Consider the following 26892-nt stretch of genomic DNA (forward strand, 5'->3'; position numbering starts at 1 on the left):
TTTAAAAATAATAAAAAGTTTATTATAAGTACAAATATATTATTTTTATGAATATCTTACAAAATCTCTTGCCCTAATATGTATATTAAAGACACATACATATCATTTTGGAACATGATTTTTTTTTGCGGGAGTCACGCACCCAGCGCGCCCCAGCACGTATATGATGTCACGCTGGACCCGCAACCACGCAAGCATCTCGTACCGTAATGCGCATATGTTGCGAATGTGTGGGAGCAGGAGTCGCGGACTGGTCGCATACCAATCACGCACATCACGTGATATTAAATGTAATTATGATGTAACTGAAAAACACGCAGCCGTCGCACACCATACGCGGATCCTTCATAACTTTTCTAAAATTGCGGCTAGAATGCGCACACCCACCATGATGTGTACGCTTTGAGTGCGTGACTCCAAAAAATTGGTGTATAAAAAAAAAAATATATAAATATATTCAAATAAAAAATGAAAACAAGAAAATGAATCAATATTTCATTTTTTGAATATTTGTTTTTGCAATTTTCAGAAAAATATATAATGTTATTTAATGAATAAAATATTTATAAATAAACAGTTAAAAAACTGTAGAAAATCATTACAAAAAATAGGTATAACTACTATCATACTTAAAAATTAGCATTTAAATAACCTTTGAAATTCACTAAAGAAAACATAGGTTTCAGAGACGTTATAGTTAGAAATTAGCATTAAAAAAAGCTTTGAAATTCACTGAAAAAAACATAGGTTTCAGAGACGTTATAGTTTGAAATTAGCATTTAAAAAACCTTAGAAATTCACAGAAAAAAACATAGGTTTCAGGGCTGTTATAGTTAGCTGGCCATTTCACTCGTACAAAATCATAGAAATTTCTCCGTTATAGTTAGTTCTGCTAACTATAACTCGAGCGCCCGCAATGCACTGCTGATGATGTCACATATTGCATCATTCATGACATGGTCAGTGACATCACTGATGACATCACTGATGAAATCTCAAATGACATCACTGATGACATCATCCTCGTGACAATCTGATACACCTCATCATACACTAGTATAACCTTTCATCACTCACTGTAAAATACAGAGTACCATATTTGAAACCATTGACACACCAATACCAGTTACTACATACCCACTCACTGATTCCTAAGTCTACACACACAACTACCCATTCAACAACAGAATCATTTATACATGCAGTCACTAAATAATAGAACACTATCAAATGCACTTATACACATATATAGACATTGACACATCAGCAGTCATCTTAGTCGGTTATGCAGTCATCCTACTCACTCATGAAAAAAATTAATCGCACTTACATTTACTCACTTACATAATTATCCAACAACACCTCATTTATTCAAACACATAGTAACTCATAGTTAATATGTTAAAAAAGCACCCTTACAATTATACACTCATTTATATAGTTACTCTCACAATCACTGACTCTTACACATACTTATCTATATACACCAACTCTCACATACAATGCCTTTTATTTATTTACTTTGTTGAAGATGTACAACTAAAACATATATTTGCTCACCAACACACAAATAAATACACTCAGTCACCCAAACAACTGTTTCCACATGCACTCTTAAACCTATACATTTAGTCAATCAACCATTCACACATCTATGCATAGTTACACACACCCCATCCAACCACACACAAACTCAGTGTCCCATACAAATACTCACCCAACTAATCAATAACTAATATACACATTCATGTAGTTAGTGACCAACTGATACAGCATGTTATACAACACCAGAGACAGTGCTGCACACATTCACATTGTTTAGTTACTAAACCATGTATTAAGTGAGACACTTTTAATTACTCACTTAAAAAGACAGTCAGACAGCTACTAAATCCTCCATCCAGACAGTTATATATCCACTCAATCTTCAATACAGATTGGTATATATATAATACATATTTAAATTTCAAACTAAACCAAATACACTGGATGATGTCATCAGCGATGTCATCAGTGATGTCACTGACCATGTCATGAATGATGCAATATGTGACATCATCAGCAGTGCATTGCGGGTGCGCGAGTTATAGTTAGCAGAACTAACTATAACAGAGGAATTTCTATGGTTTTGTACGAGTGAAATGGCCAGTTAACTATAACACCCCTGAAACCTATGTTTTTTTCTGTGAATTTCTAAGGTTTTTTAAATGCTAATTTCTAACTATAACGTCTCTGAAACCTATGGTTTTTTCAGTGAATTTCAACGCTTTTTTTAATGCTAATTTCTAACTATAACGTCTCTGAAACCTATTTTTTTTAGTGAATATATATATATATATATATATATATATATATATATATATATATATATATATATATATTATCTACTGGCGGTCGCCAGCAGATAGTTATAGTTAGGACCTATTTTCCATAGGAAATCCGCAACATTCTATTCCCAATAAGTCTGGCGCCGGTTGATTAATCCTCGCGAAATGTTCCAAACTTTTGGCCAGCTCCGCTCCTACCCTGAAAGTGTTGTGGTGATTCGTCAAGCGGGGGCCGAGAAAAAAGGGGGGTCCCAAAACACATTTTCCCCATGCAATTTCCCTTAGGATCTGTTGTCGCAGCTACAGCCCGAACCGCTGAACGGAATGACACCAAATTTGGCAAAGAGGTAGTCCTCAGTTCAGACTCATGCCTTTTGCATAAATGGTGTGAATCTGTTCAGTAGTTCCTGAGAAAATTAGAGTTAAAAGAACATAAATATCTATGGCCGGGGAGGATCCGCGGACCCTACCCGCACCGTATGCGTACCCTCCCCGAACCAAGCGCACACACTCCCGATCGCACGCTGAATGCTAATTGGCTGTCGAGTGTCTGTCTACATTCGAAACCAGGAACTGTTGGCAGCCATTTTCTGCCTCGGTAGAAGCGAGGCTGAAGAAGCAAGGGGAATAAGTGTGTAAAACATATAAAGGGGGCAGAGTGGAAATACTCTGACCCTTTAGAGGTGCCTGGGGCCCCCATTTTTTTTTTTTTTTTAAACGGCGAAATGCGCGCACGCCGCGTGCATCCTATTGCGTTGGGTGCTCGGATTCTCTTGCGTTGGGTGCGCGGATCCACGGAAATATTTTTTGAAAAAAGACAAGAAATCATTGGTTGTATGACTACTTTCTTCACTGAAAGGTAGGGTGTATATTTCTGTTTTTTAAAGGTATAATTCTTATTGGTTAACAAAAACAGATTGTAAGTAACATTATATATGATAAGCTGATATGTTGAAAAGTCAAGAACACTTGCTGTCTTGTTTAGTAACATTGTGTGCTGAACTTCTGACCTGTGTGCTCAGTGCAGTGTTCCATGACCTGTTTCTATGGTAACAGGCAGAAGGCAGATTGGGGGAAGGGTTGAAATGTATTTCAGTTGGAAAGGGTTGAAATGTTTAACCAATAGAAATGTGTGTTTGCTTTTGAGTTTATGTGTGAAGGATTGTGATGTGATGTTTACATGTATATGTGTGGAAAATGAAAGGGAAACTTTTCCATTCTTTGTTTTTGCTGAGAGGTGCACAGTGCAGAGATTCTGTAAAAGAAAATCTGGTGTGTGACTGATATACTTCTTAATCTACAAAACAACTTGAAAGCTGAGTTATTTAATTGTGAGGGGATGTATGTAGACTATTTTGATTTTAATCAGACTAATGTATTTCTCCTGCTAAAGTGTAGGGAGTACTTTTTTTTCTCCACAATCTTATTGATAGTGTGTGTGCATGTAGAAACCATTCTGTGATAAGTATTTGTGTTTTTCATGTGTTTGCAGACAGATAACTGTGCTGTTTTTTACATTTTGGTAGAATTAGAAACCAGTCATTGTTTATGAATTTGTGAAATGAGTTATGTTTCTATATTAAAATGTAGTAGTCCTTCTAGATGAAGAAATATGTTTTGGTATAGTGCAAGGGATAGTGTTGTTTGTCTAGAATCACGCATTTGGGAACCACTGTGAGAGAAGCATTTGGTAACATTGTGTATTTGGTGACAGATAACTCTTTTAAAACCTGTCATCTTGTCAAGTTTTAGTAGCATTCGAAGTCAGTCTTTGGTTATGCATTGATAAAATGATTCATGCTTTGACACTAAAGTGCAGTACTGAAATATGTAGATTGTGTGCAGTCCCCTTACCCCTTCCACAGTAGTGAATGAGTTTTGGTAAGCTGCTAGGGATAGTGTTGCTTGTCTAGAATCACACTGTGAGTCTGTGTGCATTTGGGAACCATTGTGAGAGAAGCATTTGGTAACATAGTGTATTTGCTGACAGATAACTGTTTTAAAATCGGTCATGTTGTCAAGTTTTAGTAGCTTTAGAAGCTATTCTTTGCTTATGCATTGATAAAATGAGTCAGGGTTTGACACTAAAGTGCAGTACCATGTACTATTCTCTTCACTGTGCCAGAACTGAAAATTTAAAAGTTTTACCCAGGCACTAACCTAGCAGTAGTCTGATGATTTAGTCAGTTTCCAAGTACTCATGTTGTGAACCATACATTACCACATAGACTGCTTCAAATGTCTATGCAGTATGCATGCAGTATTCTAGCATACTATACACTTGTCTTTCACATTTTCAATTCCCTAGTCAGTATCCATACACTTCCAGGAAACACTCTGTAACTCCTTTTGCAGTCCTCTAGTGACCCAATCAGCACCATGTACTAATCCATTCACTGTGCCAAAACCGAAACACTTATAAATTCACCAAGACACTCTCTTTGCAGTACTCTAATCATTCAGTCAATGCCTAAGTATTCATGCACTGAGCCAGGCCTTAGCACATGGACTGCTTCAAACCTCTATCCACGATGCATGCAGTCTTCTAACCACCTAGACCCTTGTCTTTCACACTTTCAATTCCCTAGTCAGTATCCGTACAATCCAGCAAACATTCTGTCACTCCCTTTGCACTCCTCTAGTGACCCATTCAGTACCAAGTACTAATCCATAACCTGCGTCAAAAGCCTACCACTTATAACTTTACCCAGGCACTCTCCTTGCTGTACTCTAATCATTCAGTCAGTACCCAAGTACTCATGCAGTGAGCCAGGCCTTAGCACATGGACTGCTTTAAATGCCTATGCAGTATGCATGCAGTCCTCTAATCACCTACACAGTTGTCTTTCACACCTTCAATTCCCCAGTTAGTATTCATACACTTCTAGCAAACACCCTGTCACTCACCCACTGTGTCTCCTTATAGTACTGTAATCATTTAGTCAGTTAGCATGTAGTCTTTTAGTGAGGTAGGCTTTAGGGCATGAACTGCTTCAAAGTAGTATGCACTATGCATGTAGTGTTTTAACGATCGTCACACTTGTGGTTCAGGGCTATAGTTTCTTAGTCAGTTTTCATATAAAATGTGTTTGTACAGTAATGGAATAGTATAAATTTGGAAGTTATTAATATACATTTATTTGTGATTCTTTTTTACAGAAACAGAACAGGTGTGTTTCTCATCTGTTTGCACTCTTCTCGTGCAAGATTGTTTGGATGAAGGGTCCTTCGGTGTTTCATCATACTTGCCGTGCCGTACGAGTATTTCTTGTTAGGATCCCCTTGCAACAGAACTCTTTTGCAAATCTTGCACGTGATCAAGGTGGCGTTGGTCTTTGTTTGCCCCTCGGGAAAAGTACAACATTTCCACACCACTGAAGGAAAACGTTGTGGGCGTGGTGCGTCCTCCAAAAATTCCTCCTTAGATTCGGTGAATCTTTTAAAGCAACAACATTTACAGTTTTTGTAAGTTAAACTTATAAAATTTTGTTAGCTGTAAGCATTTTATATATCTGTGATTTGTATCTTGTGGTATTTTGTTGAGAATAGCATGTTGTTGTTTTTTTCACAATCTTTGTGATTGTTTTTTTTTTGCCCGCTTTTAAGTGATGAGTACGATTGAAATAACTATTTTTAGTGAAATTTAATATATTCTGAGAACAGCAAAAAAGGCAAACAAAGTACTTTGTGGAAATTATGCAGTGTTGTAAAAAATGTATTATTACATGTTATAATTTTTTTTTCCTTTTCTTTCACAGACCCAAATTTTAAAATAAGCAATTTATATGAATTTAGATTGGAATGAAAATCTGAAAAAAATGTATACCATTTTTTATTCCTATTACTGTGAAGGCAAGTTTAACTAAGTCTCAATATGCAGAATGAGGAAGTCTGCAAGAAGCTACAAAGTTGAAACACGTTTCTAAAAACACTCTGTTTATACCTATGTAGTTTTGAAATCTGACCATAATCAGATATCATGTGACCTGCAAAAAAAGAGATTTGAGGGGTTCATAATATTTCCCATTTTAGCTATTGAAGGACCGCAATCATTTCAATCATTCTTCTTTGAACATCTTTGCAGACAAAACTCTGTGCTTACCTTCTATCATTTGCAAGGAATTTTAAAACCGGAAATATGGCACTTTTTGTAACATAGTTATTGCGCAAGACACTCTTTTATATTTACAAAGAGAGGAAAAGGCACTCTGTGTACTTTTTCTACTCCATGTAAATACAACCTCATTATGCACACCGCTTTGCGTTGAAAGGGTGTTCTATAAGTGTTGTTGTGCATGATTGCACTGAATACTCATAGAACAAGACACATGTCTAGATTTATCATAAATCATAAATCTCGATATGTCTGTGAATTCTGCACCATTCTAAAATTGGTGTAGGAAATCACAACAAGGAGAATTGTTTTAATTTCTCCACATTTTTATATCTTCAATGCATGCTGAAATGTTCAGCATACATTGAAGGAGAAAAATGCATTTTCTCATTCTTTTTGTGCAGGAAGGTGTGTCTTCCTGTAGAAAAACAAAGAGCACATGACAGAGATATCCTTGCACTATGGTGCAAGGGTGCCTGTGTCACCACATGGATGCAGTTTAAGCAGCCGTGCAGAGAGAAGCATAGATTTGCAACATATTTATGTACATATGTTGCATCCCTGTGCTTCGGAAGTACTACAGCACACTGCAGTTAAAGAGGCTACTGTGTGATGCTGCAGCACATCCTCATAGTTCTGCACTTACACATTCACCATACACTACTAATGCATTCATTCACTCAATTACATACTACACATACATTCATCTAAACTTTCACACACTACAAAGAAATTTAGCTCTTTTTTTAAACCAGGAAAGTTAGTTCTTACAAGAACTTTTTTTTTTCTTCTTTCTTCTTTTATATATTTTTTTGGCTTTTCTAACAATTTTGTGATTTTTTTAATTTTTTCTGGAAAAAAATAAAAACAGGAGGAACCAAACAATGAACTTCAGGGAACAAAACCCCCCCTCCAAAAAAAACCTAGCAAATGTGACTTTCTTGCCGGCGGCAGATAAGATCGATCGACTGCTCACCGTAGCACAAAGTCGCATTGCACTTAGTGCAGAGCACTTTTAAATATTGAAATTGAGGACGGATGTCAAAATTTTGGGCTGATGGATACACTCTTGAGGTGCTCGGCTGCGATGAGGTGGAAGGCGCAGGAGCAGGAGTGTTTCTCATCCGTTTGCACTCTTGTCGTGCAAGATTGTTTGGATGAAGGGTCCTCAGGTGCTTCATCATACTTGCCGTGCCGCACGAGTATTTCTTGTTACGATCCCCTCGCGACAGCACTCTTTTGCAAATCTTGCACGTGACCAAGGTGGCATTGGTCTTATTCTGCCCCTCGGGAAAAGTAGAAAATTTCCACACCACTGAAGAAAAACGTTCTTTGGGTGGTGCCTCCACCAAAAATTCATCCTCAGATGAGTGAGGAGATGCAGGTGATGCCTGCTGCCCTGAAGCCATTTTTAGTTGAAAAAAGTTAGAGCTAAGTGTATACTTAGTCTAAAAAATCTTCTTCTCTGCAAAGAGATGCTCCTCCAAAGAAGGTGAAAAAAGAATGATTGAATTGGGTGGGGTCTTTCAATAGTTAGAACAGGAAGTGTAATGAACCAATCAAATCTCTTTTTTTGCAGATCACATGGGATCCGTGCACCCTGTGCATATGCAGCACGCACCCAGCGCGCATCCGCAAAATTGAATTCGAAAAAATTATAGGATTAGATGTAGTTATTGGTATTGGAGTATCTATGGTTTTCAAAATGGCCGTCTGAAATTTTGAGTCAGTGTATCAAAGGTTAAATTAGGGTGTGAGAAGATGCACTAATTTATCACATGGATGATGTCATCAGTGATATCATTTGAGATGTCATCAGTGATGTCATCAGTGATGTCACTGACCATGTCATGAGTGATGTAATATGTGACGTCATCAGCAGTGCATTGCGGGGGCGCAAGTTATAGTTAGCTGAACTAACTATAACAGGGGAATTTCCAGGGTTTTGTACGAGGGAAATGTCCAGCTAACTATAACACTCCTGAAACCTATGTTTTTTTCAGTGAATTTCTAAGGTTTTTTAAATGCCAATTCCTAACTATAACGCGCCTGAAACCTTTGGTTTTTTCAGTGAATATATATATATATATATATATATATATATATATATATATATATATATATATATATTCACAGAAAAAAACGTAGTTTTCAGAGGTGTTATAGTTAGCTGGCCATTTCACTCACACAAAACCATAGGAATTCCTCCTTTATAGTTAGTTCTGCTAACTGTAACTCACGCGCCCGCAATGCACTGCTGATGATGTCACATATTGCATCATCCATGACATAGTCAGTGACATCACTGATGACATCACTGATGACATCTCAAATGACATCACTGATGACATCACTGATGACATCATCCAGTGAATGTGGTTTAGTTTGAAATTTAAATATGTATTATATATATACCAATCTGTATTGAAGATTGAGTGGATATATAACTGTCTGGATGGGGGATTTAGTAGCTGTCTGACTGTCTGTTTAAGTGAGTACTTAAAAGTGTCTCACTTAATACATGGATTAGTAACTAAACTATGTGAATGTGTGCAGCACTGTCTCTGTTGTTGTATAACATGCTGCATCAGTTGATCACTAACTACATGAGTGTGTATATCAGTTATTGATTAGTTGGGTGAGTATTTGTATGGGACACTGAGTTTGTGTGTGGTTAGATGGGGTGTGTGTAACTCTATGCATAAATGTGTGAATGGTTGATTGACTAGGTGGATAGGTTTAAGAGTGCATGTGGAAACAGTTGTTTGGGTGACTGGGTGTATTTATTTGTGTGTTGGTGAGCGAATATATGTTTTAGTTGTACATCTTCAACAAAGTAAAAAAATAAAAGGCATTGTATGTAAGAGTTGGTGTATATAGATAAGTATGTGTAAGAGTCAGTGATTGTGCGAGTAACTATATGAATGAGTGTATAATTGTTATGGTGATTTTTTAACATATTAACTATGAGTTACTATGTGTTTGAATAAATGAGGTGTTGTTGGATAATTGTGTAAGTGAGTAAATGTAAGTGTGATTAATTTTTTTCATGAGTGAGTATGATAACTGCATAACCGACTAAGATGACTGCTGATGTGTCAATGTCTATATATATGTATAAGTGCATTTGATAGTGTTCTATTAATCAGTGACTGCATATATAAATGATACTGTTGTTGAATGGGTAGTTGTGTGTGTAGACTTAGGAATCAGTGAGTGGGTATGTTGTAACTGGTATTGGTGTCTCAATGGTTTCAAATATGGTACTCTGTATTTTACAGTGAGTGATGAAAGGTTATACTAGTGTATGATGAGGTGTATCAGATTGTCACGTGGATGATGTCATCAGTGATGTCATTTGAGATGTAATCAGTGTTGTCATCAGTGATATCACCAACCATTTCATGAATGATGCAATATGTAACATCATCAGCAGTGCATTCCGGGCGCGCGAGTTATAGTTAGCAGATCTAACTATAACGGAGGAATTTCTATGGTTTGTACGAGTGAAATAGCCAGCTAACTATAACGCCCCTGAAACTTATGTTTTTTTCTGTGAATTTCTAAGGTTTTTTAAATGCTAATTTCTAACTATAACGTATATGAAACCTTTGGTTGTTTCAGTGAATTTCAAAGCTTTTTTAAATGCTAAATTCGAACTATAATTTCTCTGAAACCTATGTTTTAATTTAGTGAATTTCAAAGGTTTTTTAAATGCAAATTTTTAAGTGTGATAGTAGTTATACCTATTTTGTTGTACTGATTTTCTACAGTTTTTTAACTTTTTATTTATAAATATTTTATTCATTAAATAACATTATATATTTTTCTGAAAATTGCAACAAAAAAAAACTGAAATATTGATTAATTTTCATGTTTTCATTTTTTATTTTAATATATTTATATTATTTTCTTTAAAAAAAATTTTAAAAAAATTCGGAGTCGCGCACTCAAAGCGTACACATCACGGTGTGTGCGCGCATTCTAGCTGCAATTTTTGGAAAGTCGTAAAGGATCCGCGTATGGTGTGCGACGGCTGCGTGTTTTTCAGTGACATCATATACATTTAATATTACGTGATGTGCGCAATTGGTATGCGACCAGTCCGCGACTCCTGCTCCCGCGCATTCGTGACACATGCGCATTACGGTACGAGATGCTTGCGCGGTTGCGGGTCCCGTGTGATGTCATATACGTGCTGGGGCGCGCGAATCCCGCAAAAAAAATGTATGTTCCAAAATGATATGTATGTGTCTTTAATATACATATTAGGGCAAGAGATTGTCTAAGATATTCATAAAAATAATATATTTGTCCTTATAATAAACTTGTATTCTTTTTAAATATATTTTCGCGGTGTCGGGTGCATGCATCGTGAGTGTAGAGAACCAGGTCAGCAGAGCCGTTGTAGAGCCAGAGAACCAGGTCAGCAGAGCTGCTCTAGAGCCTAAGAAGCAGGTCAGCAGAGCTGCTCTAGAACCAGAGACCCAGGTCAGCAGAGCTGCTCTAGAGCCAGAGACCCAGGTCAGCAGAGCTGCTCTAGAGTCCGAGAACCAGGTCAGCAGAGCTGCTGTAGAGCCAGAGAAACAAGGTCAGCAGAGCTGCTTTAGAGGGAGAGAACCAGGTCAGCAAAACGGATTTAGAGCCAGAGAACCAGGCCAGCAGAGCTGCTCCAGAGCCAGAGAACCAGGTCAGCAGAGCTTCTTTAGAGCCATAGAACCAGGTCAGCAGAGCTGCTCTAGAGGCAGAGAACCAGGTCAGCAGAACTGCTTCAGAGGAAGAGAATCAGGTCAGCAGAGCTGCTTTAGAGCCAGAGAACCAGGTAAGCAGAGCTGCTCCAGAGGCAGAGGACCAGGTCAGCAGAGCTGCTTTAGAGGGAGGGAACCAAGTCAGCAGAGCTGCTTTAGAGCCAGAGAACCAAGTCAACAGAGCTGCTCTAGAGCCAGAGAAACCAGGTCAGCAGAGCTGCTTTAGAGGGAGAGAACCAGGTCAGCAGAGCTGCTTTAGAGCCAGAGAACCAGGTCAGCAGAGCTGCTCTAGAGCCAGAGAACCAGGTCAGCAGAGCTGCTGTAGAGCCAGAGAAACCAGGTCACTAGAGCTGCTTTAGAGGGAGAGAACCAGGTCAGCAGAGCTGCTCTAGAGCCAGAGAACCATGTCAGCAGAACTGCTTTAGAGCCATAGAACCGGGTCAGCAGAGCTGCTTAAGAGCCAGAGAACCAGGTCAGCAGAGCTGTTGTAGAGCCAGAGAACCAGATCAGCAGAGCTGCTCTGTAGCCTAAGAACTAGGTCAGCAGAGCTGCTCTAGAGTCAGAGAACCAGATCAGCAGACCTGCTGTAGAGCCAGAGAAACCAGGTCAGCAGAGCTAGTTTAGAGGGAGAGGACCAGGTCAGCAGAGCTGCTTTAGAGCCAATGAACCAGGTCAGCAGAGCTGCTCTAGCTGACACTGATTGACTGACACTGACTGACTGACAATGACTGATTGACACTGACTGACTGACTGACTGACACTGACTGACTGACACTGACTGACTGACACTGACTGACTGACACTGACTGACACTGATTGACTGACTGACTGACACTGACTGACCTACACCGACTGACTGACACTGACTGACCTACACTGACTGACTGACACTGACTGACTACTCTCTACTACTCTACTACACACTCTCTACTACTCACTCTCTACTGCTCACTCTCTACTACTCACTCTCTACTACTCTCTCTCTACTACTCACTCTCTACTACTCTCTACTATTCACTCTCTACTACTCACTCTCTACTACTCTCTACTACTTACTCTCTACTACTCACACTACTACTCACTCATTACTACTCACTCTCTACTACTCTCTACTACTCACTCTCTACTACTCTCTCTCTCTACTACTCTCTGCTACTCACTCTACTACTCACTCTCTACTACTCTCTAATACTCTCTCTCTCTGCTACTCACTCTCTACTACTCTCTACTACTCACTACTACTCACTCTCTACTACTCTCTACAACTCACTCTACTACTCACTCTCTACTACTCTACTACTCACTCTCTACTACTCTCTACTATTCACTCTCTACTCTCTACCTCTCTCTCTACTACTCTCTACCTCTCTACCTCTACCTCTACCTCTCTAACTCTACACCTCTGCCTCTACACTTCTACCTCTCTACCTCTCTCTACATTCACACATATGCACATATATATATGCATATATATGCATATGCATTTATATATATGTATGTGGATATATATATATATATATATATATATATATATATATATATATATATATATATAACCACAGATTGGCTCCGTGTTGTCGACCCCTGGCGCTTCTGTTTTCCGGTGCGGAGCCTCGGCAGAGCCACGCCGTTACGAATTCAACATCAATCTCCACAAGGAAATAATTGGCACGCACTCCCAGTCTCTGAAGTTAATATCCTCAATATACTTTATTCAGCTTACAGCTTGTAAATCCTTGAGGGACAACCAACGCGTTTCGCTATCCGCCGATAGCTTGGTCACGGTCAATGTTCCTCATTCAACCCCACCAATAAAAACAGTGTGATGCCAAATCATGTGATCAAAAATGTCAATCATCCTGCCTTTTGGTTCTCAAAGGCTTCTGGTACTAGTAGTTTTTTACATTGCCACCATTATCATTCCTAAGTTAATGTTGCATTCACATGGGCTATCATATATCGTGAACAGATCAATTAGCATATATTGTGCATGTGTGAATCAGTTGTCAACAGGCTAAAACCCCAGATTCCTCAAATAATGATTATAACAAGTAACATAAACATTTCTCTATTGAGACTTGGTCTATCCATCCCATTCAGCTATAATAGACATAGGTTTTTTTATATATACAAGGGATTTTTGGCCTGTATAGTTCAGTGTTATGTATCATCTGAAACTAAATATTTCAAGTTATATAATTTGATAATGTTATGCCCTCCAGTGGGCTACCCTTACTCCTGTAACTGTTAAACCCCTGTGAAAATCATTATCCTTAGGGCATAGAAACCCAAAACACCAAGACATTCAGCAGCTGATGTGACAATAATTATGCAATTGTGTTCAATTGTGATTGATGTTACAGTCTAAGCACCTTGATGCTTATTCTTGAACCACAGAGCATCAACAAACGGACAACCGAACTTTAAAGAACATCATAAATGAACATATAATTCCTCACTTTGGTTTAACCCCCAAGGGGTATATGTCCTGAAATTCAGAATTTGACGTGATTCTCGACGTCTCAAATTTTTTTCCCGATCTCCACCTCTGTCATGCACAGGGATCATCTCCAGGGCATAGAGAGATAGTGATTTCCAGTCACTCTCATGGAGGCTTTCCATATGCTTTGCAACAGCATTACTCCTGTCCTTATTTACTGTGGCCCTTACATGTTCTAAAATTCGTTTCTTAAGCTCACACTTGGTGCTGCCAATGTATTTGAGTGAGCATGGGCATTCGATGACATATACCACGAACTGGCTTTTGCACGTAATCAGATCTTTTATTAGCCATTTTTTATTTCCATTTTGTATTGGAACCTCCGTTATGTTTTTGGCTATTTGGCAAACTTTGCATGAGTGGCACTTTCTGAAGCCCTTGGTTGTAAGCCATTGTATTCCTTTCTTTTTTTTGGTGTCTTGATGGTGACTGTGCACTAGTTTGTCACATAGATTTTTTGCACGACGGAAAGTGACGTTGGGATGTTTCCCTACAAGTTCACCCACGACTGGGTCCAATTGTAGAAGCTTCCAGTTTTTGCGTAGGATGTTGCTTATTTGTTTCACTTCCTTCGAATGATCCAAGATTAGTCTGATAGGTGGTGGTTGATTTCTCTCTGTGTTGTTATCTTGCTTTTTGGAGTTAAGGATGGTCAATCTCTTTTTTGTGTTGGCCCGTTTCCAGCATCTTTTGATAATTTCTTGCTTGTATCCTCGGTGTTTGAATCTTATTGCCGAGTCTTTGCTGTGTTGTTCCCACTCATGTTGTTCTGAGCAAATGCGGCGTAGCCTTAAAAATTCGCCGTATGGAATGTTGTCCTTTACTGCTGGTTGGTGGAAGCTGTCTGCATGCAGGGTTGAGTTGGTAGATGTTTCTTTTCTGTGTAGTGTGGTTTCAAGTTTGTTATTGGCAACATAAATCTCTGTGTCCAAGAAGACAACCCTGTTGTTACTGATGTTATATGTGAATTTGATGTTCGCATCTGTGGAGTTTAAGATTTTAAAATATTCCTCAAATTCAAGTGCCGTGCCATCCCACACTATCAACAAGTCATCGATGTACCTCAACCACTTCATGACTTTCTCCACATATTTGTCGTTGTTCGGATGCCATGCAACCTGTTGCTCCCACCAACCCATGGTAAGACATGCATACCCCGGGCTGAAAGAGAAGCCCATCGCACAACCCTTAATTTGGAGGTAAATTTCATCTCCAAAAAGGAAAACATTTTGATTTAGACACATCTGGATCATATCGATCAACATCTGGTTGTGATGTTTTAATTTGATGTCTCTTTCTTTTAAAAAGAAGCCACATGCTCTGTGGTTCAAGAATAAGCATCAAGGTGCTTAGACTGTAACATCAATCACAATTGAACACAATTGCATAATTATTGTCACATCAGCTGCTGAATGTCTTGGTGTTTTGGGTTTCTATGCCCTAAGGATAATGATTTTCACAGGGGTTTAACAGTTACAGGAGTAAGGGTAGCCCACTGGAGGGCATAACATTATCAAATTATATAACTTGAAATATTTAGTTTCAGATGATACATAACACTGAACTATACAGGCCAAAAATCCCTTGTATATATAAAAAAACCTATGTCTATTATAGCTGAATGGGATGGATAGACCAAGTCTCAATAGAGAAATGTTTATGTTACTCGTTATAATCATTATTTGAGGAATCTGGGGTTTTAGCCTGTTGACAACTGATTCACACATGCACAATATATGCTAATTGATCTGTTCACGATATATGATAGCCCATGTGAATGCAACATTAACTTAGGAATGATAATGGTGGCAATGTAAAAAACTACTAGTACCAGAAGCCTTTGAGAACCAAAAGGCAGGATGATTGACATTCTTGATCACATGATTTGGCATCACACTGTTTTTATTGGTGGGGTTGAATGAGGAACATTGACCGTGACCAAGCTATCGGCGGATAGCGAAACGCGTTGGTTGTCCCTCAAGGATTTACAAGCTGTAAGCTGAATAAAGTATATTGAGGATATTAACTTCAGAGACTGGGAGTGCGTGCCAGTTATTTCCTTGTGGAGATTGATGTTGAATATATATATATATATATACACATATATACATATATAAACATATATATAATCTGCATATCTATATAAATACAAATATAAATACATGCATACATATACATATATGCATACATATGCATGCTATGTACATGAAAGTTTGAAAAACACCAATACAAGCAAAGCTAAAAAGCCATTACAAACAGAATTGCTTTAACTTAAACGAGGGCGAGACCTATTGCATTTTCAATGCTTGTTTATTTTGGTTCCATTAAGAAGGCATTCAGATGTTTCACACATTTGCCATAAATTCTGATTGGTAGCACTCTAGTTGCTCATTAGATCACTGTAGTAAAGCCAATGCTCACCAGGGAAGTCTGCTGCTGGTATTGAAAGTGCATGTTTCAGTCTGCATGTCAGAATTATTTAATGAAATAGAAGAGGATTTGAGAAGCCACTCAAAATGTGCCCTAATTTTTCTTTTTTCAGCACTAATCATAATTTCTATGACAAAATGAACCCCCTCATTGTGTTCCTTTTAAAATAAACTACTCACTCTCTACAACTCACTTGCTACTACTCTCTACTACTCTCTCTCTACTACTCTCTACTACTACTCTCTACTACTCACTCTCTACTACTCACTCCCTACTACTCCCTATCTACTATTCACTCTACTACTCTCTACTACTCACTCTCTACTACTCACTATCATCTACTCGCTCTCTACTACTCTCTACTACTCACTCTCTACTACTCTACTACTCTCTACTACTCTCTCTACTACTCACTCTCTACTACTCTCTCTACTACTCTCTACTACTCACTCTCTACTACTCTACCACTCAATCTACTACTCTCTCTCCACTCACTCTCTACTACTCACTCTACTACTCTCTACTACTCACTCTCTAGTACTCTCTCTCTACTACTCTCTACTACTCATTCTCTACTACTCACTCTCTACTACTAACTCTCTACTACTCACTCTCTACTACTCCCTACTACTCGCTCTCTACTACTCTCTACTACTCACTCTACTACTCACTCTCTACTACTCTACTACTCTCTACTACTCACTCTCTACTACTCTCTACTACCCACTCTCTACTACACGCTCTCTACTACTCTCTCTCTATTACTCACTCTACTACTCACTCTCTACTACTCCCTACTACTCACTCTACTACTAACTCTCTACTACTCTCTACTACTCACTCTCTACTACTCCACTACTCTCTACTACTCCCTCTCTACTACTCACTCCCTACTACTCACTCTCTACTCACTCTCTACTACTCACTTTCTACTACACTCTCTCTACTACTCACTCTCTACTACTCTCTACTACTCACTCTCTACTACTCTCTACTACTCACTCTACTACTCTCTACTACTTACTCTCTACTACTCACTCTCAACTACTCTCTCTACTACTCACTCTACGACTCACTCTCTACTACTCTCTACTACCCTCGCTCTGCTAATCACTCTCCACTACTCACTCTCTACTACTCTCTACTACTCACTCTCTAATACTCACTCTCTACTACTCGCTCTCTACTACTCTCTACTATTCACTCTTCTACTCACTCTCTACTACTCTCTACTACTCTCTACTACTCTCTACTACTCACTCTCTATTACTCACTCTCTACTACTCTCTACTTCTCCCTCTCTACTGCTCTCTAGTACTCATTCTCTACTACTCACTCTACTACTCTCTACTACTCACTCTCTGCTACTCTCTCTACTACTCTCTACTACTCGCTCTCTACTCTCTATTACTCATCCTCTACTCTCTACCTCTCTCTCTACTACTCTCTACCGCTGTACCTCTACCTCTCTACCTCTACCTCTCTACCTCTACACCTCTACCTCTCTACCTCTCTCTACCTCTCTCTACACGTACACATATGCACATATATATATGCATATATATGCATATGCATTTATATATGTATATGTAGATATATACATGCATATATAAACATATATATAATCTGCATATCTATATAAATAAAAATATAAATGCATGCATAGATATACATATATGCATGCATAAGCATGTTATGTACATGAAAGTTGAAAAACACCAATACAAGCAAAGCTAAAAAGCCACCTAATTACAAACAGAATTGCTTTAACTTAAACGAGGGCGAGACCTATTGCATTTTCAATGCTTGTTTACTTTGGTTCCATTAAGAAGGCATTCAGATGTGTCACACATTTGCCATACATTCTGAATGGTAGCACTCTAGTTGCTCATTAGATCACTGTAGTAAAGCCACTGCTCACCAGGGAATTCTGCTGCTGGTATTCAAAGTGCATGTTTCAGTCTGCATGTCAGAATCTTTTAATGAAATAGAAGAGGATTTGAGAAGTCAAAATGTGCCCTAATTTTTCTTTCTGCAGCACTAATCATAATTTCTATGGCAAAAGGAACCCCCTCATTTTGTTCATTTGCAAATTAAATGTTTTGAGTGTTACCACTTTATTCCAATCAAGATGGCTTCAGGTGTGCCATACATTTGTCATAAGTAAGACTGTTAGCGCTCTAGTTGTTCGTTAGAACACTCTGGGACATTCTGTCATTGGGCTATACTTGGGCTACATCTGGGTGATATTTGTGCTACATTTGGGCTCTTTTGTCTCTGGTGGCCATCTTGGGAGACTTATTTGTAATGAAGTGTCCTAATTTCCTCATTTACTACAGTCTCCTCAGTAGGAATACTTTCCGTTTTTACTTTGATTCCATCAAGAAGGCATTCAGATGTGTCACACATTTGTCATAAATTCAGAATGTTAGCACTCTAGTTGCTCATTAGATCACTGTAGTAAAGCTACTGATCACCATGGAAGTCTGCTGCTGGTATTCAAAGTGCATGTTTCACTCTGCATGTCAGAATATTTTAATGAAATAGAAGAGGATTTGAGAAGTCAAAATGTGCCCCAATTTTTCTTTCTGCAGCACTAATCATAATTTCTATGGCAAAATGAACCCCCTCATTTTGTTCCTTTGCAAATTAAATGTTTTAAGTGTTACCACTTTATTCCAATCAAGATGGCTTCAGGTGTGCCATACTTTTGTCATAAGTAAGACTGTTAGCGCTCTAGTTGTTCGTTAGAACACTCTGGGACATTCTGTCATTGGGCTATACTTGGGCTACATCTGGGTGATATTTGTGCTACATTTGGGCTCTTTTGTCTCTGGTGGCTATTTGGGAGACTTATTTGTTATGAAGGTAGTTATAGTTAGGACCTAATTTCCATACTTTTATTTAATAATTAAATAAGTAAAATTAAAATAAATCAATTATTCAATTCACATAATTAATCATTACATTTTTAATTAACAATAAAATAAATTAAGCCTTTGCAATGCAGTAGGTCTCGCATTTGCGAGAGTTTGAGCTATTGGCATTGTAAATGACAATGCCTTGCATTTACGTAACCACGTACGCATTGGAATTAAAATATTGGTTGCACATCTTGTATCTTGCATTTACTAATGTTCAGAGCACGTGCTTGTGTGACACTATGTGGTGCAAATAGCAGCCTGGCTTAAATTACACACAAAAATAGATTTTGCACCCAAAGCCGAATCAAGAGCAGCTTGCGTGGCTTTTTTGCCACATAGCGCCAATTCCCTAATATTTCATTCAAAGTGGATGTAAGAGGGGCAGAACAGTGAAAAACACTCTGGAATTACACGTAGAGCCGGATCAATTAAATTCACTTAACGTATTCTATGAAATCCTAGTCCCAAATGAAAACAGGTTGACACAATATGCTGAAGACAAATCAAGTGATTTTCGCACAATACATGTAATTTCTGAAAAAGTAACAATACTGTGCAATTCAGATTTGCTTGTGTAAAAATAGCAGCCTTTTTAATTATGTCATCAGCATGCGGTGTGTTGTAAATATGGTGCTGCAGAATTCTTTTGCCAGCACTCTTCTTTGTTACACACTTGATAGCAATTACTAGGCAGTTCTGGAAAGCTTGGGAGCTTAAAAAAGAATAGGTATATCTTTAGTTTGTTTAATGCGTGGAAGAGCCTTTGTTTATCGCTGCTGATGTCTATGGTCTCACCAGAGGGTTTTGTTTTCTGGATTCCAGGTCTCGAGTCTGGCCTTTTTATTACAAATGATTGGTATTTGGTTCATTAGTCCAATTCAGTAGCATGGCAGAGTCTTTTAAGGGTGCAGCTGATTTACATGTACTGTGACATTTTTTACTAGTACTCGTTTCAGCTGCGCTCTCTGTATAAGGGTGCATTTAATTATGAGTCAATAGGGTGCTGATTGTTCTGGAAGCTTCCACAAATTTAAGTTGCAGACATTGGACTGCTACAAGCTCCACCTTTGAAACGGAAGTATGACATGTTGCGATTGTGACAGGAATGTGCCTTTAAACGTGTGTGATAAATGAATGGCAAATAAACCAGGTGTCATATTGCACAGTGTGTACACAACTTGGAAGGATTACATCTACTTTGACCCACGGTGCATGAATATTTGAGGTTCACCTCCACTTGAATTTGGTGAGTGTACAGCAGCTGTTCGTTTGAACCAACTGAGCTGTCTTATGGACATTCTAAGTTTAAGCGCTGTAGAAAGGGTAGATCATGAGGCGTGTGAGAACATGGTTTTTCTGCCAGCTAAGAAGGAGCCACGTGCCTGGAAGTCCCTCACTCACAGGCTGCGCTGTCAGTGCCTCTAAGGGTGCAGCTGATTTACATGTGCTAATTACATTTTTTACTCGTTTCAGTTGCGCTCTCTGTATAAGGGTGCATTTAATGATGTTTTTAACGGATATGTAACACTGTTTCCTGGATGGCTGTAAGAATAACAACACAGAAAATTCATATTTAGGTGCTTCCCCACGCATTCTCCCAAAAACTATCACAAACACAAAAACAAAAATGCCGTTTTCTGAGCGCGTTTAGCCCTACACGCAAAACAAGGAACAATAATCAATCATTGCTAAAGCCAGCGATTCGCAAGCTGCATACCCACTCATCCTCCCGAAAACTATTACCAGTGCAGAATAAGGAGCGAGGGGCGGGTGGTGGTGGGGGGTGACAACGAGGAAAGCGGCCGTGCAACACCGAGGAAAGTGGCCATGCATATTAAACATATGCGCGAACCAGACACCACGGCAAAAAAAAACCAAAGTAGTCCCTACATTAAAAGATACCGCCCTGCTGTGTAAGTTAACTGTAGTTGGTCGATGCTGCTTACTCCAGAAACGGAAGAAAACGGAAGTGACGTATGGGACCACTACCCAACAATGAGCGAGATAGGAAGAGCAATGCCAGATTTCACCAATGGCAAGCGACATAACAAAGAGAAATGCAGTGAGTGAAGTTTCACTAGTAATACTAATTACTTGATGCCTCGGAGAGGCAGTGCATGCGCTGCCTATGCAAGACTTCCCAGCCTATCCCTCTATAATCCCAACAATCTGCTAATGAATATAAACTACCAATTAAATGTAAAAACAATAATTACACATTAAATATTACAAAATGTACTAAAATGATGTAAAGAAAATTACAGTAATAAGATTAACTAAAAATAATATAACAAATATATATTACATTAATTACAAATGGTATTTAATACAACTATATTAGAGTAAACAATATTACATATAACAATATTTTTAAATGCTATAACATATATATATATATATATAAAAACAGCTTTCTTGCTTTCTATATTCTGTTCTATGATATTTTTGCAGCGGCAACATTTGTGGCCCAATATTCATGTCACGCAATAATTTTGATTCAATATGTGTGTCATTCACCCTACGGATATCAAAACAAGAAAGCTAAATGCTGTTACAGGCCCCACTGGCCACTCCTAATAAAGGCCTTAATGAGGAAAAAATACCATCAATATGGCTTATATTTTGTCTTGTGGTGTATTGGCCATAAAGTGAATTTTTGGCTGAGAACACACTATGGGCCTGATTACGATGCAGGCTGTAACGGCTCCGACTGTCGGTCGGAGCTCTTCAACCTGCATCGTAATTGGCTGGTCGGATTCCTTTTCAACCGACCCATTTTGATGGGGTCGGTCGGAAGGGAATCCAAATCGGATTTCCGAATGGCATCCGACACAGAAAGCCTTTGGAAATCTGTCTTGGGGAACCCCCAGCAGGGCCCCCATGGGTGCAAGGCCGTCGAATGGCAGCCTGTTGATCCCTGCACCCGGTGGCAAGCACCATGAGGTGCCTGCCATGGGGTGTAGGATGAACGGCACCTCTGCTCTTTACAATGAGAGCATGCATTATGTTTGGAATGCATGCTCCCATTGTAAAGTATAGGATTGCGACCGAACAGGGTTTGGTCGCATCCTATTCGCTAGACTGGAACCGATGACAGGTGGTTGTTCGCTTCCTGTTCCCAACCGATGCATCAGAATCGGCCCCTAAGTAGTACAATTTAAAATCATATTTCTTTTTAAACTTGTGTGTACCAATTTAAACTAAGAGCTTCAAGGGTTTCACATTCAACTGATGTGCTAACAAAGATGCATAGCTCTTGATTTACGACCCAAATATAAAATGATCAGGAGAAACGTACTCTTATTCTCTTTTCAATAACATATTTCACCAAATTTCAGTTTGCATTGTCAGTTTTACAAGGCAATCTCTGATTAAACCGATTTTAAGCTAGTGGTGTGTCCTACATACTCTTTCAACAAAGGCTGTTCTCATCCACATTTCATAGGAATATGCATTTACATCTGTGCCTAATCTGAGATACCTCATTAGTTGGAAATGCTTGTTGGAAATGATCTCTATATGTACCCTATGTACTTCTACTAAGTAACATGAATGAGCAGACACCAATAAAATAAGTCATAGATTATAGTTTTTACTTTGTAGACAGTTTTTCAATCAACGTGAATCACAGTTTTTTTCTGGAATATGTGTAGTGCAAGGACTGGTTCCAGATGGCAGTTAGTTCTTCTGCTACATACAACATGTATTGTTTGTGTACATGCAACCACATTCCATCCTACGACATGAGCATACAATTGCAGACATATACTTACACAGATGCTCATACAAGCACTTAGTTTTAATCATATACAGGCATGAAGAGAAACACACAAATTCACGCATGCATGCACACGCAAATAGCTATGTACAGACATACATTCACACACGCAGATATGCACACATCTTATCACGGATACATAAACACACACGTGGATCGTCCCTCACAGATACACATGTAGATACACATACACACACACACTGCTACAGTAATAACAAAGCTGTATATCCACTTATTTCTTTATATAGACCGTTGACAAAACCTGGCCAATTTGATTCACATTTGGCAGTAATCATTGACAAATATTAGGATAGGAATGAATAAAAATTTCTTTGGTCAGAGATGAAAGGTCTGGCCATCTAAGCAGTCACCCATATTCGTAGTGTCTGAATGTAGTTATGTTCATGTTGACTAAGCATCCATGAAATCCAACTTACATTAATATCCACATATTTAGTCTTGAATCAAATGTTAAACAATGCACTATTTTTCTTTTAAAACATCTTCCCATCTGAGCAATACTATGTTTATTTGTTACTGCAAAGAATATATGTATAGAGGGTAAGCATGGAAGATGCTTGGAAATCTCACAGTCACACAAATCCAGTCAATTTACTATTTGTCCTCTTACGCATTAGAAATAATATTTATGAAAACTATCTGTCTCTAACTGAACTTATAAGTAAATGACTATGTAAAGTGGTGTGACTACTTAACATTTTAAAGCATGAGAAGGATGAGATGTATTGGAGGAGCAAAAAAAGAGGCAGAAAACTCCTTACCCATGGAACACCCAAGTTCCACATTCGTCTGCTTTTGAAATATAATTTTCTGGCAATAACCCAGAACAACCAGTTGCAAGTGATGTGCCATATATCCAGCCTTCACTGGTACTCGTTTGTTCAACTGGTGCCATGAAAATAAAATCCCCTGGAACCAATTCAAGTTCGTCGTCATTTTGCGGCATGTAGGGGTATATTACTTGCAGGGTCTACAAAATAGGAACACGTTAATGAGATGTTAATGAATGCATTGCCTGCAATACAAAGAACAAAAATAAACATTGATTAAGTCAGTCAGTGTATGAAAAAAATGCACAAAGTTAAAGCCTTCGAACGAGATAAAGGTAGGAACTAGTTTTGGGAATTTCTTTAAAAACAGATACATCAAATGTTATAGACATGTTATAGGAGGCATGAAGCAGTCTTATATTCTAATGTTTATCATAAGGTCTATGTGATGCATGAAGCAGCCTTATATTCTGCTGTGCATTAAATCAATCAATGCCATACCAAGATTTTGGTTTTGCCCTATTGAAAACACTTGATTTATTTAGAGTGCCCTTAAAGTGCTGCATGTGGAGGAAGGGATTGGAAGAAGATTGTCTAGAATCAGGCCACAAATGTGTTCACTTATTCTTTTCAGTGAAAGAAAGAAATTATATCTGGATGATGGTAAGCCTTGTTAATGGAGAGGCCCATTAGAAACCCTTGATTCTTCCTGATAGAAGAAATCAAGATACATGTTTTCTGTATGATTCGATGGAAAAAGGTAGAGACAATCAAGAGTCCAAGGGAGCAGGCAGGATGTGTTGTAGGGATTACATTTAGGGTCCTATTACGAGTATGGCAGTCCTCAGGACCGCCATACTCATGGTTGCGGCCTGATCACCACCATCACTGCGTGTCCATCTGCTTGACCACCGCCTCTGTTGGGATCAAGGATCCCGCAGGTGTTGCTCAGCAGAAAGAGCCAGGAATATGCTTGTGGTGTCGCTGCTGCACCGCCGAGCATATTCTGACTTTCATTTCCACTGCCCTTTTCATGGCAGTGAGCCTGCCATGAAAAGGGTGGCGGACATGGAAGTGGGCCCCCTGCTGCTTCTGGACCTGGGGGTGCATGCAGGGGGGCATATGTTGTGCACCCCTGGAATTGCAACCCTGTTCCTGCACGGTATAGCATGCATGACATGGTGCATGCCACACCGTGTAGGAACGTGCTGCAGGCACTGTCATGGCTGCAGGTTGCTGTTAAGGCTATCCTATGAGCCTTAAACAGCTTCTGCCGTGAGACCGGTGCAGCACCACCCGCCTGCCTGTCATGGATTAAAGTCATAAACCAGTGGGCGGGCGCACGTTGGGCTTGGTGGTCCTCATGTCAGCACGGTGGTGGCAGGCTAACAGGAGGACCGCCAAACTCATAATAAGTTGCATTTCAGTTTTTCTTTTTTAGCTTAGCATCTTTTTAAGATAGTGATTTGTTCATGTTTTTATCTAGAATGAGAAAATAACACACACATTTATTTTTGTTGACTTTGCTCTTTTGCAGTCTGCACTGTTAGTTCCAGGGACACACATACCAGAATGCAATGTCCTTACTTTACTATGTGCTCATAGGCGACAGCTCTTTTTCTCCAGACTAAGTACAATTGTTATTCTGCGTCCCTAGCAGAATGTGATAAGGCCAGTGTTTTACTTTTTAACCAGAATCCCTTCCGAATTCTGAGAGAGGCACTTGACACCGGAGTTATCAGGAAAGCTTCTGAGAGCTTTGACTGAGATGCAACTCTGCAGGCCCTGACATTCATCCTAGAAGGAAGATAGCTGTGCAAGCAGAAATGTGTGCAGGCTTGCACATTGAGACGGTGTGCATTCGTTAATGCACAGGGGCAGCTTTCCGAGACATTATACAAAATTATAGAGTTAGATTATTCCAAATGGGTCTCCCATCATGCTCTCATTAGAGTAGAGATATTAGAGATAGATAAGATTAACATTAGGAACAATTACATTGTTGATTTGTTTGTGTTTTTCATCATTCTAATAATGCTTATAACAATGATGTGTCCCATCTGTCTAATAATTGCAGTTTATATTTTACTTACAAGGATTAGATCTTTCCCTAAAACATTTGAAAATGCATTATTGTTTTTTATCCTTTGTAAAACTTTAGACATGAAAAAATGACAAATGAAAGAACAAGTTACTTACCTTGAGTAAAGTCTTATCTGGTAGAGACTTTATCTAGTCGCAGGTTCCCCACCTTAGAATTATCCCCAGGCATGAAGATGAGGTACTGGATGCTATTAATGCGCTGGATGGCTCTAAAGCAGCAGGGCTGGATGGCTTTACGGGTTGCTTTTATAAAAATTATAAAGATCTGCTTGTACTCCATATTATTGACATGTATCAAGAAGCTATTGAAGCTAGAGTACTCCCACTTACCTTGAGAGACGCTGTTATAATTTTACTGCCCAAACCCGGATAGGATGTACTGAAATGTAGTTCATAGAGGCCCCTGTTGCTTTTGAACTTTCATAATAACATTTTAGCTAAGATGCTGGCAACCAGACTTGCACTGATTGTGGAGAAACTGATCTCACCAGCGCAATCGGGGTTCATTCCCCACAAGTCCACTGCCCTAAACACTAGTACGCTGTTTACCACATTGAATAGGATATCGCGGCTGCCGTCCTCCTTGACGCTAAGAAAGCATTTGATTCGCTTGAGTGCCCTTTCTATATACCACTATGGGAAGATTGGGGGTGCCGGAGCGGTTCCTGGCCGTGGTTCGATTACTATACACATTGACCACGGCATATAATCGACTAAATGGTACATTGACCAAAGCATTTCCACTTACACATGGAACACAACAGTGATGCCCCTATCCCCCTACTTTTTGTAATTGCGATAGATCCCCTGGTGCGCCACTTACTGGAAAGGCATAGCCACAGGTGGTTGCAATTTACCACCGGGCCCCTGCTGCTTACACTCTATGCTGATGACACTCTTCTATATGTACGGCATCTGGACGATAATTTAACACCATTGCTCCAGGAAGTGACGAGATACGGCACCAAGTCGGGACTTCAGATAAATTGGGGGAAGTCTGAGGTATTCCAACTGACCGAGGGTCCCTGTGCTAGAACAGTGTATTACCCGCTGAACCGGTGTGATGACTCTGTGAAGTACGTAGGAGTCCACATCCATAGGGATAAGGATCACATCCTTCAGCTAAACTACAGCCATGTGTTGAAGACACTGGAACGTAACATCAAACGCTGGGTGC

The 26892-nt window shown here is 39.1% G+C and overlaps 1 protein-coding gene across 1 annotated transcript in view; it reads right to left on the reverse strand.

Moving 5' to 3' along the window:
- Positions 1 to 26892, reverse strand: part of UBASH3B (ubiquitin associated and SH3 domain containing B) — a 648856-nt gene that overhangs the window by 230590 nt on the left and 391374 nt on the right. Inside the window, exon 6 of the mRNA XM_085647271.1 lies at positions 23604 to 23812. Within this exon, the coding sequence (XP_085503397.1) occupies positions 23604 to 23812 (209 nt within the window). The remainder of the gene's footprint in view (positions 1 to 23603; positions 23813 to 26892) is intronic.

This window comes from Triturus cristatus, chromosome 3_2 (assembly GCF_964204655.1).
Source record: "Triturus cristatus chromosome 3_2, aTriCri1.1, whole genome shotgun sequence".
Lineage (NCBI taxonomy): Eukaryota > Metazoa > Chordata > Amphibia > Caudata > Salamandridae > Triturus > Triturus cristatus.